Genomic DNA, 21,764 nt, shown 5'->3' on the forward strand with positions numbered 1-21,764 from the left:
GGAAGGTTTGGCAAAAATGATAGAGCCAGCATGGCAGAAGGTGCGTGCTCAAAAATTTTTTACTGATAGGAGTGCACAGAAGTTTGGAGACCACTGGATTAGAGCATTGTGCTGACTGGTAAAAAGATGGGGAGAGGTTGGAGAAGTCTTTTTTTTTTTTTTTTTAAAGTATACATTTCAAACGTTTCCTGCCAGCTCTAGCATACAACAGGCTGCCACCGAGTCAGAAACGGTGGGTCCCGTCCAATGGGCACAGCACAACCCCAGGCGCTGTGGAGCCTGGTCCGGGGTAGTAGCTCCGCGCAGGGGCGAGAGCAGAGCTCTTACGCTTTGGCTGGCAACAGCTGTGCTGGGTATTGGCCAGTAATGTGCGGGGCTGAAGTGGGAGGAAGGAGGAGAGCGGCTGGACGGAGAAGAGGGGCGGGGAGACAAGATCCGGGGGGAAGAGAAATGAATAAGAGAAGGGCAGAGGGAACGGGCACATGGCGGGGGCCTGGCTGTGAGACTCTCTCCAAGACGCTTGATCTTCAGTCCCGTCCCTTGGCCCCCTACTACCAAAAGGGAGTATTGAGGACACAACTAGCCCGCGGAGAAGGGTGGGAAGCCAGTCAATTGTGACGCTTCTCCCCAGCAGGGGGCCGCCATATTGCAATACGGAAGAGAGGCGCCATTTTGCATCACGGAAGATTTGCTGTCTCTTCCTCTCCAACAGGGCGCCGCCATTTTAGATTACGGAATTCCTGGCCCCCCCTCAATGGTGGAGGTTCTCCACTAGGGCGCCGCCATTTTGGGTTACGAACGAAACGGCAGCCCACAGGGGTCCTCACCCTCCCTTCGTTTAGGTGTCTTCATAAAATGCCCGCTGAGAATCCCCTCTTTTTTCGCCCCGCTCTCAAGATGGCGTCGATGCGGGAGAGCGACACTGGCCTGTGGCTACACAACAAGCTGGGCTCCACGGACGAGCTGTGGGCGCCGCCGAGCATCGCCTCGCTGCTCACGGCCTCGGTGATAGATAACATCCGCCTCTGCTTCCACGGCCTCTCCTCAGCCGTCAAGCTCAAACTGCTGCTGGGGATGCTGCACCTGCCCCGCCGGGCGGTGGATGAGGTGAGAGCGGGGCAGGGGCTGCATGGGAACCGGGAGGGTCGGGGCCGGCCGCACTGGGCGGCTCCTGGCCTGCCGCGGGGGGTGAGGTGCCTGGGGCCAGCTGCCCCGGCAGGCGGAGGCTGGGCGAGCCCGGCGAGGAGGGCGGCAAACGCCCCCGTGTGGCGACGGCAGCGGTACCCGCCCCCTCCCCGTTAAATGGCGTCTGAGGAGCCGCGCGCCGAGTCTCGCCCCCGCTCGCCGGACACACCCCCGGGTCGGGGAGGGGGTATCAGTGCTCTTGTCTCCCCTCCCCCCCCCCTCCCCCCAGGGCGTTACACTCAGTAACAGCCCGCTGGGTATATCCCCTCTCCCGCCCGAGGGTAGCAGTACTGCCCCCCCTCCCCCGCTCCTGCCCCCGGGGGTGTTACACTCAGCGCCCACCTGATCTGACTCCACCCAGTAATAACCCAGAATGCCCCAGCTGCCCCCTCCCTACATCCAGTCCCAGGGGGTCCTTAGGATGCATACCTGCCAAGCCCTCCCCCACTTCCCCAACCCGACCAGCCTCCCCAGTTTACACTGAAATAGCTGTTGTGGATTGAGTGGCCAGCCCGTTGAGACCCCATGCCCCATGTCTCTTAATGGAGAGAGCGCTGGGAGCCTCTGCCTGATGGGTGACCTTGGCCAAGTCCCTTCCCCACCTCTGTGCCTCCATTTGCTCATCTGTAAAATGGGGATATTGGTACTGTCCTCCTTTGATGAAAGTGCTATGTAAGACTTAGGCATTTAGTATTATTTGTTTAGCCAGTACTTTGAGGTTTCAATCTGTGATGTGCCCAGAGACTTTCCTAATAGAAAGTAAAATGTAATCACAAATGTTACATGTGTGTGGCACCCACACACACACATCAGTCTTAAAAAGTCACAGTGTTGCCCTCTTGTCTAAAATGTGTGTGTGTGTGTATGGTGGGGGGGTGGTGTTTTTCATCTTTAGGCTGATGAGTTATGAACTGGGAGACTTTCACCAGGTACAACTGCTAGTGCTTTTGGCTTCCTTTTGGGGGATTGTGTCTCTGCGCCAGCACCTGTGCTTGGAAGTAGGCCAGAGGAGCAAACTATATAGGGCCGTGGTCTGCGCAGTCTGAAATTTCCGAAGGGGACTGCTCCTCCATTTGAAATTTTTTAGGAATCCGTAAATGGGAAAAAAAGGTTGAAAACCACAGATGAAGGAAATTTGGTATAGCCTATTCCCTATATCTCTCTTCCCTCAACTGCCATCTGCACAGAAGCTAAATCTAAGGCTTGGTTTACACCTAAAACTTAGGCTATTCAGGGCTGTGAAAAATTCACACCCTTCAGAGGCATAGTTAAGCTGACCTAAGCCCCTTATAGATACCACTAGGTTGATGGAAGAACTTTTTTGAAAACCTCACAAGGGGGTGGATTTATCACAGCCGTGGAAAACCCCCTTCCATTGCTGTCTTCTACAGCAGTGTTGTGCAAACTTTTCCAGTCACCCCCCCCCCCCCTTTACTATTCATGGAATTTGTTGCCCCCAGCCCATTGCCACCCTTACGTCTGTGTTGCTGCCTTCAGAGCTGGGCGGCCGAAGAGCAGCAGCTGCTGGCCAGACATTGCTGCCCTTACTTCTGCACTGTTGCTGACAGTGGCGCTGCCTTCAGAGCTGGGTGGCCGGACAGCGGTGTCTACTGGTTGGAGCATTCGTGTTGTTTGCAGCACGGGAGGACTTTTTTTTTTTTTTTTTTTAATCCTGCTTGCATCCCAACCCGCATTACCTACTCTATTTTTATCCCACAGTACCCACTCTATTTTTATCCGGTTCCCATTATTATGGAAGCGCATCCTGTGGGATCCCAGTTTCTTCATGTCCCATTTCTTCTTCTCCCCCACCCCCCCGAGAACCTCTTGCTCCCTGCATCCTCCCTTCCCTCCCCCCCAGTTTGCACACCACTGGTTTATAATGCAGCTATGCTGCTGTAGCACTTGTAGTGTAAACATAGTTTAAAAAGAGCCTTACCCTAGGGAGGACAGCAGCAAGTGCTGAAACTCGGAAAGGGGAAGAGCAGGGGTCTCTAGGGGGGATAGCGGAGGGATGTTGAAGCTCAAATGTCTAGGGGCTAGGAAATCAGAGTTGGCATGGCTAACTGGAGATAGGAGGATGCTAACAGTCTGAGTGGGCTGTTTTTGAAGTCAGGAATCTGCTGATTTGTGAGGGAATAGTTTGACAATGGGAGGGTATTCTGAAGCATACATTTCCACAACTTGAGTCTTGAGGGATTTGCAGTCTACTTCATGGCCCACATTGTTCTGTTTCCTGACAACACCAATGCAGCTAGTGTGCAGGTTCAGCTTGAGTCTCACCTTTTCCCAGTAGATGTGCCCTTTGCAAGAGACTCATGTTTATGGATGCCATTGTCAGATAGACGTTTGTTGTTGAGGTGTGATGGTAGTATTCTAAACATGGTGTGGGGGAAATTGTAAATAACATGGATTAATGCACACTGCAGTCTTAAGAAGTTACAACCAAATGTCCCAAAAGAGGTATATGCACAAGCATCAAGTGTTTTAACCAATTGGTTTCAGAGCAGTGTGACTCAGAGTGGCTCTTGTAGGTTTTTCTGTGCAGTCATTCACTCTGTGTCGCTGCAGTCTGCTTTAAAAAGGGCGCCTTCTTAGCATATCTGCTTCCTGTATATCTTTGAGCCATACTGTAACTGCTTGCTAAGTGCCTGTCCCAGCTCTGTGTCTTTCTCACATTACAAATTCAATTATATTAATACAAACAAAATAAAGTGGCCTCCCCAAAACCAGAAAATAAGAATCACTCACCCCAGTCACACATGATCCCTCCATATCAAGACCCTAGCTCTCATTACACCCAGAACTAGCATAAAAGCCCCAGAAAGCTTAGGTAAAGAACGAGACTTGTTGTGTGCCCTGAAGGTTACCAGATTAGAGGTGTTTTGGACCAAGAGGAGTGAATTGAAAAATTTGGGGCTCTTCATGGAGAACACTTGACTGGCTCTTGTCTCAGACTGATGGAGCTGCAGCTCAAGTGGCACTGTAAAATAATCCATTGAAATGCTGCAAAGAACAGTACTTCTGAGATACTTTTTATTAAAATACTGCCTTAAAATTAATCCAAATTTAATTAGGCTTGGCAGGTCACTTCACTCATTTTGACTTTTGTTAGCCTTGCAGACTCCTTTAAACTACTGAGGAGTGAGCTAGTTTCTATTCTACCTCATGTATTGTCAAAACAGCCAGCTAAGTTCTGAATATAAAAACTTGTACTGGTGTTATTGACAGAGGCAGAAGTGCTGGCTTTTTCAGATTTTAGATGGAGTTTGTGGAGCTAGCAGCTACAAATATTATCGTTTGACTTGTAAACTGAGCAAGCTTGGTCTTGAGAGAGACTTGCACAATGTAATTTTTTAGTCCCTTTGCAGAGTACTTGTGATCTGTTAAAACTGCTAGGGTAAGTGACTTTTTCCTCCATTTTCACTCCCTAAAACATAAACATAAAAAAAATCATTATATAGGTAAGTTCAGTTGAAGATGATAAATTGTATAGTCAGATCCAAAAACTTTTTGCATTAGTTTTGTATTGTTAATAAAGTAACCCAGTGGAACAAAGCTATTAACCAAAGGGAATTTAGTGATGAGTTCATTGAGAAGGAACAATTGTTACATCAAAAGTGCATTGTTTTATAATAAATTTGCTCAAATTAAATGATGATGCTAAGGAAGTCATGTCAAACAGTGTTACAATCACACTTGCTATAGGATTACTTTAAAACAAGTAACAGCTGCTATTTCACCTTACAATTTCTTAGTCTTTTGGGTCAGAACAGTATTCATTTTTTATATGTGGTACAGCACTGAGACAATATCATCCCTTAACAACAACTAATAGTAATAATAATAATAAATTAGTTTAATATAGGAGAGCTGTGGCTATCTGAGTGAAAAGTCTTAATGTATATTCAAACTGATTTTTTGAATTAGGTTGTATTATGAGTTGAATTGACCTGTGAAAATGACTTAGATTCAGTGTGATTGGACTTCATTAGTGTACTCACGTTTTTCTTTATTCCGCATGTACATGTCTGCCCTGATCAGGTGTTAGGACTCAAAGCATTGACCTGGTGTCTGAAAATATTATGAGATTAGAAACAATGTTGCATCAGCTTTGTGGCTCTAAATGGAGTGTGCAGTGTGTGTAACTGCTGTATCGTGTACTATAGGTTTTAAACATCAAATTATATTGTGCTCTGTGGATGGTAGGTTGAATATAGGTTTTTTAAAGAGACAGTATTTTTCATCCTTCTAAAATAAGCACTGGGTGAAGTATATTGGTTAACAGTGGAACAGGATAATTTGGAAACCACTTCTGAATTACAATGAATGTTGGGATTAATAGAATACATGGTGTTGTTTGGTTTAAAAAGGATTTTTGATGGTCACTTGTCCGTTCTTAATCCCTAAACCTCTCTTGGAAGTGTCAAGTCTATCTAAGAATATATCCAGTGAAGGTGATTCACAAACCTCCCTTGGCAGCTTGAGCCATTGTTTAAGTGTTCTGCTCCTCTCCCTCTCTCCCTCCCCTGATATTTTACAACTTCCTTGGTACCTTTTATTCAGGAACTCCAAGTGTTTTACAAGTATTAATGAATTAATTCTTCCAGCACTCCTGTGGGGTAGGTAATTAACCTACATTTTCCTTACCACACCATAAACCCATTACTACTTGTTTGTCCTTACTGACTAATGAGAATAATTGGTGCCTGTCTTCTTAACATCTCTGTGTATTTGTAGGCAATTGTTAAATTCATCCTTCATACTGCTTTTCTCTAAGCTTGAACGTGGCAGCTCTCCTAACCATTCCCTAATGGATTCATTTCCCTAACCTTTTGTTCTTTTTCTTCTAAACCCTTTGCAGTTAATCAGAGTTTTGAAATGATATCGAAAGCTCAATGCAGTTCTGAGGAATAATTATCCTTATTTATTTTGCACAGTATACTCCTGTTAACATGACCCATAGCGGCATGTGCATTTTTTTGCCAGGATTGTATTTACTCCTTTATGGCTAGGTTGTGTCATTATGATCTAGCCCTGCAGTTTGGGCACTGTGTTGTTGTGCTGCCCCTGGAGTACCCTGGGGGAGAGAGTGTCTAAACCTGGAGTAGTGTTTGCACTCCCTGATGCACTAGCACAGGGGTTCTCAAACAGGGGGTCGGGACCCCTCAGGGAGTCACCAGGTGATTACATGGGGGGTCGTGAGCTGTCAGCCTCCACCCCAAACCCCACTTTGCCTCCAGCATTTATAATGGCGTTAAATATATAAAAAGGTGTTTTTAATTCAGAAGGGGGAGGTCACACTCAGAGGCTTGCTGTGTGAAAGGGATCACCAGTACAAAAGTCTGAGTAAAACTGCACTAGCATAACTACACTGAAGGGTGCGGAGTCAAGGCTCTGCCCCCCTCTACCTCCATCCACCTTCTGTGCTTCCTGCACACTAGAAGTGATGGTATAAAGCACCAGCATACGGGAGTAAGGGGGATATATTATGCCACCTTAGTTCTTTGAGCTACATGTAAGACAATCACTATCTGTCTTAATTTGTCATCCTTTACATTTCCCTGGCCCTCACTCATATTTCCTATCTTACAGTTTATTGAATCTGATTTTATATTGATCTTGGCCATTTTCCCATTTTATTAAATATATACTGTATTTTAATTCCTTGCCACTAGAATGTTATCCTTTTGACCTTTATCATCTGCAGATATTAATATACTCTCCACTCCATTCTTCAGATTAATGAAAATGCTGATTAATAATAAACCTTTGTGGACTTCTATTCAACATCACCTTCTTAATGGACACTGAACCATTAAAAACAGTTTAGGTTTCTTAGCCAGTAGTGAAACCACTTTATAATTCTATTTAATCCACACTGCATTAGTGGTAGAAGTGGAAAGAAAATTAATAGGAACTACTTGGATGAAGTCCCAGAGCTCTTGTCTGGTTTTGTTGTCTGCTGCCAATAACTTGTCCCTTCCCTCCCATCCCCAAATGCTATGATTATTTAAAATTCCGATGGCTGTTTGTTACTAGTGAAATTTTTTTTTTTTTTTTTTTTTTTTTTTAATCTTTATAGCAATGTTTGTCCAAGTTAAAGCCTGGCCATATTTTTGGCTGTCTGTACAAAATGTAATTAGCTTCTCATTTCCACTAATTTCACTCCTTTTTTTTCCAAGTATTTTTGCTAAGCATTGACGTTTCAGGCAAGAGCCATAAGGACAACTGACAAACTATGTTGGACCTGATCCTGAAGTCTGTGCTTAACAAGACTCTCGTTGGAGTCAGTGAGAGATTTGCCTAAGTAAGGATTTCAAGATTTGGTCCATAATGAAATTAACAAGGTTGAAATGTAGTTCTGCTTTGAAAAGTAACTGTAAAAATGGCATGTGAGATTCTGTGCGCCTCTGACTTGCATATCATATATGCTCAGTTTGCAAATAAATACATATTTTTTCTAACTGCCTGACCTGTAAACTTAATCGGGGATCAGAGTCCAGTGGTGGTCTTCCTGATACAAAACTAGAGAAAAGAGGAGATTGAGGAGATATATAAAGGAGGGCATTGAAGGTGCTTGGCCATATGTAGAAAGCAGCCTGAAGAAAAAGCACTAATAGAATGGTGGGAAGAGGAAACAAAAGATCTTGACACTGAGGAAACTTACGGAAAAAATTACCATCAGGTCAGCTGAACCAGTGTTAAAACGGGTGGAAATCATAATATAGACAGCTTAGTCAGGTTCTAGCATCCTTACCATATTACTCAAACCTACTGAAAGCGTTATTGACTGTTCTGTGTTCACACCTACAATCCCAGAAAATCTCTATTCAAGTTCTAGAATTTGTATTGTGGACCAGAGATGTCAAAGCAGCCCTTTGTCCTGAGAAGTATCATGCTCTTCCCTCCCATTCCCTACTTCATTCCTTTTTTAAAATGTAGCGGAAGCAGCTTCTGGTGGAGGGTGAAGCCCAATTTGGCTGTCTTGCCCTCTGTTCTAGGCTGACACTGGGTTTTTTGCAGTGCTTAATTTGTGGCAGGGCTGAGTCCAGCACCTGTAGGCTTGGCAGTTCATAGCCCTGGCACCTCTGGGCTTGCTGCATCGGTTATGAAAGTAAAAAAATTGCTTGAGCCCCACAACTAGTTGCTTGAGCCCCGGCACCTCTTTCATTACAAATTAAGCACTGTTTCTTGTGAGGATTTGGGAGAGGGAGGCTTTGGGGGGAGCAGGGATTAGAAATTTGTGGAGACTTCTGTGCACAGCATAAATGAGACCGTAAATTAGCTTTCTGTAATTTAGGGTGTGTGTTGGGGCAGGGGGATCACTATATAATCAGCAAAATCAAAAGGACCATTGACTTTATTTCTGAGGTCTAAAGGTGCTTGGAAAAGAGAGGTAGAACTGGATTATAATTTAATAATCTACTATTTTGGTGTAATGTTTTTTTAACAAGCAAAATATGTTCAAATAATAAAAGGCCTGTTGTAAATTAATAAGAGAAAGGAAATATAGAGTTAAGGATGAAGATCTCTCCTTGACTTGTCTTGTTGTGTTTGGATACCCGAAAACAGTGTAAATTGTGCCATATGTACTGCAATATGTGATCACAATGGGATATGGAAACGGCTACGTCTCAGTATTAACTCTTAGTTTTCTTGCATTTGATCTTAAAACCCTTAGTGTTAGGGCCCTGTATTGCCAATATGTCTTAATAGTGGTCACATAGTTTATGTTGAGTCTACTTTTTTCTTGTGCTCACATCTTAGCTCTGTAAAAGACTGGAGAGATTTTAAAAAGTCAATTTTTAATGCTCAAATAAGAAATTAAAAAACATTTTAAATCTGAATTTTCAACTTTCTCGGGGACTGAGCTACCTGTGAATAAAGTATAATGATTAAAACCAAATTTCAATATGTAATTTTAGTGAGATGATTGTATTTGATTTATTTATTTTTATTTATTTATGCTACCAACTAATAGATATTTTGAGTAGTAGCTGAAATGAACTTACTTTCCCACACTACAATCTTGTGACTTCTTCCCTTTTTCCCCAGTTGAACTCCCTGAAATAAGTTTTTTTTTAAAAATCATCTTTTCTTTGTGTTATAACTGTAACAAAAAAGATGACCCTGGACATGTGGCTTAAAGGCCTTGTTTAGCTGTGTTAGAGCACAATAATTTATATGGGTTCCCCACAGGAAGTAAATATTGTGTATGTTGTGCTGGTTTCTGAAAATATTTCCAAATACAAAGTAACCTTCTTAGAATTGTTTCCAATTTGTTGATTTTCTTTTCTCTTTTTTGTTAGATGAAAGGTGCACTGACTGAAATTATCCAGCTCGCTACCTTGGATTCAGACCCCTGGGTCTTAATGGTAGCTGATATTTTAAAATCCTTTCCAGATACTGGCTCCCTTAACCTTGATCTTGAAGAACAGAATCCCAATGTTCAAGATATTTTAGGAGAACTTAGGGAAAAAGGTAAGCAAATCTTCTTCTTCTTTTTTTTTTTTTTTTTTTTTTTTGTCTAAAATTGCACTGCATATTTGACATTTTTGCATTCAAACCACTATGGGTGAAAGTCAAAGAGGCCAGGATCACACCCTATATGTTTAAGAATCTAATGGGAAGCAATAAATATGGGTCTTTGCCCCAGGAACTGTTCCATGTGAGGCAATAGGACTATGTTAAGAGTGCCTGAAGTGAAATAAAACTGATGTATAATTTAATAAATATTACTTTGGGATTAAACTTGTATAAACGTTTAAAAGATCATAAATTAAACATTGTTTTATTCCTGTCTGGCATTTTTTTTACTAATCTTCAAGGGACTTCCTGTTGTCTATTTGTTATTTAAAACTGTCACATTAGGAGAGAGGCTCTGTGCACTTGTTCATAGTTTCCATAGCATGATATTACGCTTTCTCTCTAAGCCCCTGATCCCAAAGCAGTGAGCTTTGTGTGGGCAAACCCCCGTATGGAGCCTCATTAAAGATGAGGGTGTACATCTGTACTTCGAGGAACCAACTATTGTGCTATATAGATGGACTGCAACTATACTAGCAGTTCTTAGGAAGTGTCCCACTGGTGCAGTTTCACTACTGATGGCCGCAGTGAGCGCATCAGTGCAGACTAGACTGAGGCAGTTAAAATGCCTGGGCCATGTATATGCTAGTACTACCAGTGATGCAGTACCAGTGTTAGTGCAATACAGGAACTATCCCAAAAGTTGGAAGTGTAGAAAAGCCACCGAGTGTAATGGACAGAAATGGACATAAGAGCCAGGATGCAGTAAAATAATAGAAAAACTCCTTGGAAAGAGTACTTCATCGTGCTTGAAAATAGGAGTGATCATTTGCTGGTAGAAATCTTCACCTCTCGGTATTTTGTGGTCTGCCAGATTGTGTTTTCTGTTTTTTGGGGTTTTATTAATGTAGTTTCTGAGGATTAATCTTCAGCTGTTTTTTCCAGGGTACTGAAATATGTACAATACTTTTAAAATATTTTACACTTGACTAGACAAATCTAACATGGCCGTTTTAAAAATAATATATTTCCTGTTAAATCCTGGTGAAGGGTTACTTGCTATAACATAGCTAGAGTTGGCAGGTTTCTGGAATACTGATTATGAGCAAAACAGAAGTTGCCCTCAGTGCCTGAATAAATATTTTGAAGTTAAAAATCACCTGCACAAACTATATAGAAATTGTCTTGTAATTATCTGTGCAAGAGGTCCTTTTACCCACATGCATTATGTTAACTCTTTATACAGTAAGTGAATGTGAAACATCAGCTATGTTGCCGTTGGAGTGCCAGTACTTAAACAAAAATGCCTTGACAACACTAGCTGGGCCACTTACTCCCCCAGTGAAACACTTCCAGCTGAAAAGAAAACCCAAAAGTGCCACTCTTCGAGCAGAACTCTTGCAGAAATGTAAGTAGTAAACCAGCTAGTTGATCAGATACAGTTACAGATAAGATTGTAAAAGGAAGGCATAGAATTCAGTCTGGTTCTTCAGTACAGGAACACATATCGTATCTTCCCTTCTTATAAGAATATGCGCTGGATGGTTTTCCACAATACACAACAATGTGCAAAAGATCAAGACTAAGCCTATCGAAGCCATTCTGGCTGTCACCATGCTAAGATGCTAGTCTTGTTTTTGTAATCTTAAATGCTGTTCAGATTTGAAGGCACTAAAAAAAATCTGTTTTTTTTGTTTTTTTTTCCCCCCTAAACAAGCAAGGTTAGATTCTCTGGTGGTTATATTTAGTAATCCATTTTAGAGACTCATCAGGGAGAGGTTTGGTTAAGATGCTTGGGGCTCTTACCACAAAAATGAAATTGGAACCTAGCTGAGCTTTATTGTCATATGTTTTTGCAACAGGGAGCAGCCAGTGCATGCTTTTCCTTGCTCAGTGTGCCTACTGTGAGTGAAAGCCAAGAGGATTTTCATTTACAGAAGGCAGGAAGTCTAGCCACAGCCATTCTTTAACTGAGTGAACTTAAAATATTGTACAGTGTACAGTACTTTGCTGTAGCAACTTGCTTTTACCTTTCTTTGAGTTGATTAGTTAATTGGATTAAATTAAAATATCAACTTGAGTAGCTAAGCATTTTGAATGAAATTTTTACATTTTTTAACTTTCTACTTTCCCATACTCGTTCATTAGCCCGTTCATTTATAAGCTGACCCCCCAAAATGGATAGGTAAAAATAGCAAAAATTGTATGACCCTTTCTTAAGCCGACCCTGTATTTCAGGGGTTGGAAAACTTTGGCTCCCGGCCCATCAGGGTAAGCCGCTGGCGGGTCAGGACGTTTTGTTTACCTGGAGCGTCTGCAGGCATGGAGCCCCTCGGCTCCCTGTGGCTCCGGTTCACCGTTTCCAGCCAATGGGAGCTGGAACGGTGAACCGCGGCCACAGGGAGCTGAGGGGCTCCATGCCTGCAGACGCTCCAGGTAAACAAAACGACAATGTATTAGATCAGGGATCGGCAACCTTTGGCCCACCCTGGTGGGCTGGGCCGGTTTGTTTACCTGCCGCGTCCACAGGTTCAGCTGATCGTGGCTCCCACTGGCTGCGGTTTGCTGCGCCAGGCCAATGGTGGGAAGCGGCGCAGGCTGAGGGATGTGCTGGCCGCCGCTTCCCACCACCCTCTTTGGCCTGGAGTGGCAAACCACAGCCAGTGGGAGCCGCAATCGGCCAAACCTGTGGATACGGCAGGTAAACAAACCGGCCCAGCCCACCAGGGCGCTTACCCTGGCGGGCCGCGGGCCAAAGGTTGCCAATCCCTGTATTAGATATTCAATTCAATGATTCCATAGAGTTTAAAATCATCAAATTTTGGTGTAGACCCGTTTATAAGCCAACGCTCTTTGATGTGTCACATTTTTACAAAAATATCCAGCTTTTATGAACAAGTATATACGGTAGATTGTTTGTTTGTTTTTGTTACTTTGCATACTTCTGTAACTTAAAAGGATTGTGTAACAGATAATCTTATTGGTTTTTGTTTTGTTTTTTTCCAAATAGTGCATTATGTGATTTGTCAAATATTGATAACCTGTGTCAATTAAAGATACAGTTTCCCATCTTGTACTAGATTAGGTCCTAAAAGAATTTTAGGTAGGATGTACAGTACATTTCATTTCAAATACAAATTTTGAAATAACTAAAGCATTTCTCTTTATAGCAACAGAAACCGCACAACAGCTCAAGAAGACTGCAGGAGTGCCTTTCCATGCCAAAGGGAGGGGGCTGGTCAAAAAAATAGATACAACAAGTATGACTCATTTTATATTACTACTCGGTAGAGAATAATTTATATGTCTATACAGCTCATATGTAGGTAAAATAGTGTTTGCAAAGAATAAAATTGCAAGGTTTATATTTTAAAAACTGGATTTCAGAGAGGAGGGAAATGAAGCTCTGTGGAAACATGAAAATAGAAAAATAATGATGCACTTTAGTGAAGTAATCTTAAATTGACTTTCACATATGGAAAGGAGAACATGTGATAAGCATAATATGAGGTAATTATTCCAGGTGAAAGTTTGAAATTCCTGCTTGGAATTTTTTTTTCTTACATGTATAGATGAGGTTATATATAAAAATAGTATATTTTATTGTGATTCTTAAAATAAGGTACAAAACTGTCAAACATAATTACCAAGAACATAAACAGTTCTGTGCATTAGAAGGGAAAATGCAGATAAAGCCTATCAAACACTGACTCGGAGGGATGCAAAGAATGCCTAACTCTTACTAAGGATATTGTAGTAATTGAGAATAGTTGTTTTCTAAATGTAAATAACTATAAATGTACCATTTTCTTGAAGCGTCTGTACCTTCAATATTTTAGGGTAGCAGTAGCACCACTACAGTTAAAATTGCACTCAAGATTTCCATTTTAATGAGATGAAAAGTCTAAAAAATCTCAGTTCTCTGAGAGGATCAATTCCAAGTGTTCATTGTAATTTCTGAACTGCTTCAATTTTCTGTATCAGTTTGTAGTGGAAAAAAAATTAAGGCCAGTTATGCCAGTTTTTGAAACTGCTATGCAACTAAACAATGTTAGTGCCTGAAGTTTTTCCTTCAGGGCCTTCCTACAGCAATCTGAAGTGTGAACATTGGTCTGATTCTTTGCTATGAGTAGTTTGGAAGAATATTTGTTAAAAGTTGCATTTTTTTTAAATTAATAGTTATTAAGCTTTAAAATGTTACTATTTGAATGTTGACATTGATATAGTAGTACTGATCGAGGTTGACACTGGTATAAGATAAGGTATGTTGGTAGCACAGAAGCTATTTGGACACAATTTGCTGAAGATACAAGTTATAATGGTAGTGTTGGAGTTATCTCAGAACAATGACAAGGGGTTTAGGATGATCTAATTTATCAGACATACTGCTTACAACCACACTACAGGGGTTCCGACCCTAATGAAGTGTGGCTCTTTGTCCCCAGGTAGAGGACAGACTACAGATAGTGGTTTGTCTACTCTAGACTTGGAGCTGAAGCTAAAGCTGTCTCTTTAGCTCAAGCACTAGTGGCTCATATTTTTAGATCCAGAAGTCTCAGGTTCAATCCCCTGGATACATGTGGGGATTGAAACTCCTGTCAACCTCAGAAGTTTGTCCAAGCTTCCCTGGCCAGAGTGTAATCCAGGCTTACAGTGTTTCTCTTTGTATCCCACTCATCAGGCTTTTCTAGTGCGAAATAAGCCCAGGACCTCTGAATTTTAAAGCTATTGTTTGAGCTAGAGGATTAGGCCATTTGGGCAAAGGCAAGGGCAGACTCTAAAAGCTTAGTATGTGGGGTAGCCACTGTAGGAAACAGTCTTACAGGGTTAGCATTGGTTACACATTTTTTTTGTAGAGGAGGTGGTTCAGGGCATTTTAAAATAGGTTATATCTTACAAGTGGTGGGGGACAAAATGGTGTCAGTGTATTCTGAATCCTTGTGCCATCAGACGTGGCCTAGGGTTCAAACAGTGTATTAAACAGTTTAATACTTTGGTCATCCATAACAAATGTCATCACTGTCAGTCACTATTGGTCTTGCCTTGTGTGCAGGAACTAGTCTCACCTGCAAGAGCCCCCATGCATGGGCCTTCCTCTGTCTGACTTCCTGATTCCAGCCTCTTTTTCACCCAGCCCCCGGCTTCCTCTGGCAGATTGAGAAGCTTCAGTAAGATCAGATGTGCCTGTGATCCCAGGAAGGGATGCCAGCAGGAATGTGTTGTAGGTCACTTAAGATTTTCACAAAGATACATGTTACATTTAATCCACATGTGACACTTCTTGGGGGTAAGTAGAGGTACCTCCTCACAACCATACTACCTGCCCTCATCTGTGCTTACTATGGGTCAGTTCCCCAGCTTCATCAGCCTCTGGAAATACAATCACTGACTTCCAGGCTCCACAAGCACTGCTGTCTTTACAGGTTAACAATAGGCATAGTCCAACCCCCGAGTTCTCCACGCGTCCCCCTGGAGTGCCCAACCTCTGATCTCTGGATGCTCACAGAATTCCCAGAGCCTCTGCTCCCAAAAGAACAGTGCATCTCAGATTACCAGTTATACCTTAGATCTCAGCTCTGCTTCACACCCAGCAGTTAGATATATTTACAGTAAAAAGAAGATATTTATTTAACGAAGAACAGATCCACGTGATAGCAAGTAGAAAAATTGGAAGCAAAGGGTTACATATAACAAAGTTCATAATACGCAGTCTAGAACGTAGACTTACTTTATTGGCCAAGGGATGTCTAAGTTTAGTTCACCCCAAAGTCTTCCCAGCATTTTTCAGTGAAGCCTGGCTGTGATCCTTTTTTCATAAAGCACACATGCTGTCAGCTTACTTCCTACATGAAGGATGCAGAGTGAGTTACTCTTTCTACAGTTCTAGTCCAAAAATCTATTGTCTTCACTTGTAAACTGGATTCCCTTCTGCTGGGTTATTTCTTCCTGTAAATCCCTTCATTACTGTTCAGCTCAGACTGTAAATGGGTATCCATTGTGAACCACACAATACTCAGTTTACATATAGCCAGACAGACAAACATCTCTTGCCTGAAAGAAACATCTTTATCACCTTCTGGTGACCAGCTCCAATTCACAGACCTTAGGAACCTAATTTTCTATATAGATAGATAGATAAATAGATATACACATGACTCCTTACATATTATCCATGTATACATTTCACAGTGATTATGATCACTAGGGTTACATTGCACCCTTAGCAAACTAATATGAAGACATCCGACCCAGTGAATCCCTGTATCACTTATGCACCCCTTTGCCCTCTGCTAGATGGCACCAAGACGTCCTGGGTTACACCGCACAACTGCTGAGGTGGAAAGTTTAGTAAACATTTTGGGCATTTGTCACATGTTAAGTGCTGGTGTCACACACTTAATGTGGCCATCCACAGATTCCCAGAATACTGGGCATCACAGCACTTCTGGGAACTGCATGACCTGACCCCTGCCTGTGTGACCCTGCATTCACAATCACGCTGGCAGGGATGGAGTGGCGCACTCTTCAAAATGGCATCCCCCATCCAGCACTAGACAAAACCATGTCCAGTTTTGTCCCAGTACTGGATGGGGGACAAACTAGCCAAAAAGAGGACTGCCTCATATAAAACCAGACGAGTGAAATCTACCAGTATGTGTAGGAGACCAAGGTAGAGAGGTGCACTTCAGATTGGGTCACGTGGAGGATGCATCCAGAGTAGGAGCATGGTAGCCAGACCTGCTGTTGGAGTGCAGACATGCACCCTGCTCCTGCAGCCACTCCTGCCTGTATGCAACTTCCAGAAGTGCAGGTTAGGCTGTGGCATTTTTTAGGAAGCGAGTGATGGTGTAGACTCCTTTGCAGAGGATTACTCTGGCTGACAGATTATCATCACTGCTCAATACAGCTGGTTGTTTTTGGCATAGTTACTTTCAATAACTTTTTTCAACAAGTGATAGAATGTTAGAGACAAACACCTATTCTCCTCTATGTAGCTAATGAGGCACGCTGCACCCTCTCACACCTTCAGGAACATCTATGGAGCTGGAAGCAGTTTCAGGCAATGCAGTTTCTCCATCTCTATTTCCTCTTCTACCCACAATAGATGTTTTCTGGAACTACAGTTATCTGTGCTCTTATCTGCCTTTTCTCAACCAGGCAGTTGGAAGGCAGTGAGGCTGCATTGGCAGTGTCTGGTGACAGGGAAATGTAGAGACATGTTATTGTCTGCCCAAGTGCCCCAACAAGAAAAGGGAAGGTGATAGAACAGATTTCTGCATAACACATGAGAACCTTCAGAACATCTGAACAGCTTCTCAAAATCATGCGTGGATCTCTGAGAGGAAAGAAGAGAAGCATCAAAATGCAATCTTACCTACCCCCATCATCAGGATCTGCAGGAGAGTCTCAAAAGCTTATGGTCAATAGCATCAAAGGTCGTTGGACAATTAAAATAAAATCTCTACATGGAAACCTGGGTTCCCTCCATCCAGAGAAGATGATCAGCCAACAAAATGAATGGGTACACTCTGTTAAATCCAGGCCAAAAACCTGATTGAAAGCAGGAAAGTCAAGTAGAACACCACTTACTTTTGTCCTCTTTCTAAGAAAGGGGAAGGTTGGAGACATCAAGATGGCTTCTAACTGCTTGTTTGAGGGAAGTTGCTAACCAATATGTTGCTCCTTCCCATAGCTTAACTTCTTAATAGCTTATGAAAATTAAGCTAAGTGCTTTCCTGTTTTATTTATATATGCATCCAAAACACATCTTAAAGCATATTAAGGTTGGTAAGTCAAGGACTCAAAAGTTAGGAAATGTCCGAATTAAAACTGCTTGTGTTAAAGCTTCACTTGGCACCCTTGCATTATGATTTAGACTTTAATTACATGATTACTTACTATTATTTTCCACAGGGGGTCTGTCTCATTCAGGGAATGGGTAGTCACTCCATGTTTTTTATCCTCCATATTCCCTCTATACCTCTTCTCTTATGCAATCCCACCATCACCCTCTGCTCCTATCCAGCCTCATCACCAGCTGCTGCACCCCTCTGACCCTCCCCATCCTCTGGCTCCTGCAATTCCCTGTGTATTTCAACCAGAGATACACAAATAACATGGTAAATTTCATCTCAAAAGGTTAAAGCATGGTAAAGTTATAAGCAACTGAAAACTCATCATATCATGGAAACCGTCAGGCTGTCTTAACTATAAGAGGTGCTACCAGCTGTGCCTATAATTCACCTTGATTAAATACAGCTCTTAGCAGTAAGCAGAGCTTGATGTAGTTCGGTAGCAATATGTCTCTTTTAATAGACTGCTTTATTTAAATTCTTGTGCATGAAAAGATATCTGTATGCACCTAACTGTGTAATAATGGCTCATCCTTAAACCTTTGGGTCACAAACTCTGACCCAGTGAACTCCTTTTATTAACATTTTTTCCAGGCTAAAATAAACCTCTGAGGTGCATCTGATGTATATCTATAGTCAATTCCATGCAAGAAGCTTTTAAAGCTACAGTACAAGAAATGAGAAGTCTCTAGGAGTCCAGATCTCATCATTCTTTTCAACTAAGTGGATGTTCATTACAACTGATGTTGCTGATATTTTTTTTTTCCTCAAAGCCCCGCTCAAAGGAATACCAAAACAAGCTCCATTCAGGAGTCCCACAGCACCTAGTGTATTTAGCCCTGCTGGAAACAGAACCCCTATACCTCCTTCAAGAACACCTCTGCGCAAAGAAAGAGGAGTGAAGGTAGGTAATAGCCTTTTTAAATACTCTTGCATTTTCCCATTAGTCCCCAACCTCTAATCAAAAGTGAACTATAGTTTGCTGACATGGGTTATAGAGCAGTTAATATTTTTTTGTTAGTTTCCAAAGTATTTCATCAGATACTACAAATCAAGTACTACTCTTTTAAAAAGGAAAAATCAAATGCACAATTACAAAATGTGGAATAACTGGCTAGGTTGCAGTACTGCTGAAAAGGATCTATCTGGTGGTTGTAGTGGATCACAAATTGAATATAAGCTGACAAAGTGATGCAGTTGCAAAAAAGGCTAATATTCTGGGGTGTATTAACAGGAATGTTCTAGATAAGACAAGGAAGTAATTGTCTTGCTGTGCTCAACACTGGTGAGATCTCAGCTGCAGTATCATGTCCACTTCTGGGCGGTGCACTTTAGGGAAGATGTGGCTAAATTGGAGAGCATCCACAACAAAAATGATAAAAGGTTTAGAAAGCCTGATCGATGATGGAAAGGTTAAAAAACTGGGCAAGTTTAGTCTTGAGAAAAGAAGACGGGGGGGAGAGGGGATCTGATAAGTTTCCAAATATGTTAAGGGCTGCTTTAAAGAAGACAGTGATTAATTGTTCTCCATGTCTACTAAAAGTAGGACAAAAAGTAATAGGCTTAATCTGCAGCAAAGAAGATTTAAATTAGATATTAGAAAGAACATTCCAACTATAAGGATAGTTTAGCTCTGGAATACTCTTCAAAAGGAGGCTGTGGAATTGAAGATTTTTTAAGAACAGGTTAGACAAACACCCTTTAGAAGTGGTTTAGGTATACTTGGTCCTGCCTTGACAAAGGGGACTAGACTTGATGACCTCTTAAGGTCTCTTCCAGCCCTGCATTTCTGTGATTCTATGAAATACCTTTTGTAAGGCATTTCAATTCAATAATAATTTATTTTTTTTGGTAGCTACTAGATATCTCAGAGTTGGATATGGTTGGTGCTGGTCGTGAAGCAAAGAGAAGAAGGAAGACTTTAGGTTGGTACAGCATGTCTGTAAGGTGTATAAATGTTAATAACTGAAACTACCTTGAGAACAAGATCCAGATATATCCTATCAATTTCATTTTCCTAAATCCAACTTTTAATTAAAATTAACATCAACTCAGATGGGTTTAAACTTGAGGGGAGGTTCCTCCCTTTGAAAAAATGGCTACTAACCTTCCATAACTGTTCTTTGAGATGTGTTGTTCATGTCCATTCCAAAGAAGATGACTCCCAAGCCATGGCGCAGGTGGAGGATTTGGAGTTTATTGGCATACTGATTGTTAATGAAATCCGCATCATCTCTAGCCTGTTGGGTGATGGCGTAATGGGATGCAAAATAGTGAATTGACGACCACATTGTCGCTCTACAGATGTCCTGGTTAGGAACTGGAGCTACAGACACCACCGAAGATGCTTGAGCCCTCGTAGAATGCGCCGTCAGGGCAGGAGAAGCAGGGACCTTTGCCAGGTCGTAGCATGTGTGGATACGTGATGATAAAATTCTCTGGGCCAAGACTAGAAGGCCTTTCGTTCTGTCTGCAATGGCTACAGAAAGCCAAGTAGATTTGATTTTTTTTAATGATTTAGTCTTTCCTTGTAGGCTAGTGCACGTCTGACCTCCAGTGAGTGGAGTCTCTGTTCTATCCGAAGCTGCATGCCAACAGGGAGGAAGACCAGTAGGAAGATATCCTGGTTAGTAGGGAATTGTGAGACCACCTTTAGAAGGAAGGCCGGATGTGGCTGCAATTGAACCGTGTCCTTGAAGACTGTATAAAGTGGTTCCAAAGTAAGGATTCAGCTCTCCAACACCCTCTGGCAGAAATAATGGCCCCCAGGAAGGCCACCTTCTAGGATAGATAAAGCAGAGATCACATTGCCAGCGGTTCAAATGGAGGTCCTGTTAGCCTTGCTAACACCAAGTTGAGGTCCCAGGGACGGAGTGGCTGCCATATCTGGGGGTATAACCTCTCCAGGCCCTTAAGAAAATGACTACAATTAGAGTTTGAGAAAACAGCATGACCATTCTGTCACCATCCCATGGGTGAAGAGCCAGGATCACAGCTAGATGGACCCTAATAGATGACACGGTTAGGCCTTGTTGTTTCAAGTGGAGTAAGTAATCGAAAATGAAAAGTAGTGTTGTTTGTCCATGTGAAACACACTTCTGCGTAGACCAGTTCAAGAATCTTTTGCACTTCGGCAGGTAAGTGGCTCTAATGGACAGTTTTCTGCTCTTTTAAAGCACCTCACAAACCAGCTCAGAGCATGCTAGCTCTGTGGGGTTCAGCCACGGAACTTCCAGACCGTGAGATGAAGGGACTTGATGTTCGTATGATGTAGATGGCTGTGGTCCTGGGATATCGGGTCTGGAAATGGAGGCAGGCGGATTGGCGTTTCCACCGAGAGGTGTAGAAGGGTGGTGAACCAGTGCTGATATAGCCACGCCAAGGCTATTAGATGCGTCTTGTCCCTTCTAACCTTCAGCAAGACCTTGTGAATGAGAGGGATGGGAGGGAATACATAGAAGTGATGGTCCGTTCCAGGGAAGAGAAAAGTGTCTGAGTGACCCAGCAAGGAGAAGAACTGAAGACATTTTTTGTTATGCTTTGTCACGAGCAGATCTATCTGGGGAGTCTCCCACTTCTGAAAGATGCCTTTCATGACATCTGGACAGATGGACCACTCGTGATGGTTGGAAAAGGATCAGCTGACAGGCTAGGCAAACCGCCCTGAGCTCCTGATGTTGATGTGTAGCAAGAGCTCTTCCAGAGGCCCTGAGTCCTGAGGGTCCCAAAGTGAGCTCCCAAGCCCATTGCTGACATGTCTGTGACAACAGACATTGATGGTTGGGGTCTTGAGAATGGGACTTGGTTTGTCTAACCACTAAAGAAAGGAGGCGATCACTGATGAGGGAAGTGTGATGACCATGTCCAGGTATACCATGCCTGAAAGGGTCTGAACTGTAGTCTTGCATGCGTCACCACATAGGTTCATGATGCCACATGGCCCAGGAGCTTTAGGCAGTCTCATGCCATGGTAATGGCGTGGTTTCTGAAGTTTTCTATGAGCACCCCTATTGCTTGGAACTGGGCTTCCAGGAGGAAGGCTCTGGCATGGACCAAATTGAGAATCGCCCTGATGAATTCTGTCTTTTGAACTGGAGAGAAAATATACAGAAGTCTATTTATTAACAGACCTAACTCCTAGAAAGTTGACTGTGTTATACATGTCTCCATCTGGGCCTTGCTCCGACCTCTGATCAA

General features: G+C 42.5%; 1 protein-coding gene across 2 annotated transcripts in view; it reads left to right on the forward strand.

Moving 5' to 3' along the window:
• Positions 1-463: 463 nt before the first annotated feature.
• NELFA (negative elongation factor complex member A) overlaps positions 464-21,764 on the forward strand; it is a 45,238-nt gene continuing 23,937 nt past the window's right edge. For both annotated transcript variants that reach the window (XR_004645854.1, XM_034771583.1), the window contains exons 1-6: positions 464-1,107; positions 9,498-9,669; positions 10,961-11,122; positions 12,885-12,974; positions 18,341-18,471; positions 19,423-19,492. Coding sequence is in view for 1 of the 2 variants with exons in the window: in XM_034771583.1 (XP_034627474.1) it covers positions 856-1,107; positions 9,498-9,669; positions 10,961-11,122; positions 12,885-12,974; positions 18,341-18,471; positions 19,423-19,492 (877 nt within the window). In the remaining variant the exon portion in view is untranslated. The remainder of the gene's footprint in view (positions 1,108-9,497; positions 9,670-10,960; positions 11,123-12,884; positions 12,975-18,340; positions 18,472-19,422; positions 19,493-21,764) is intronic.

Source organism: Trachemys scripta, chromosome 5 (assembly GCF_013100865.1).
Source record: "Trachemys scripta elegans isolate TJP31775 chromosome 5, CAS_Tse_1.0, whole genome shotgun sequence".
Taxonomy (NCBI): domain Eukaryota; kingdom Metazoa; phylum Chordata; order Testudines; family Emydidae; genus Trachemys; species Trachemys scripta.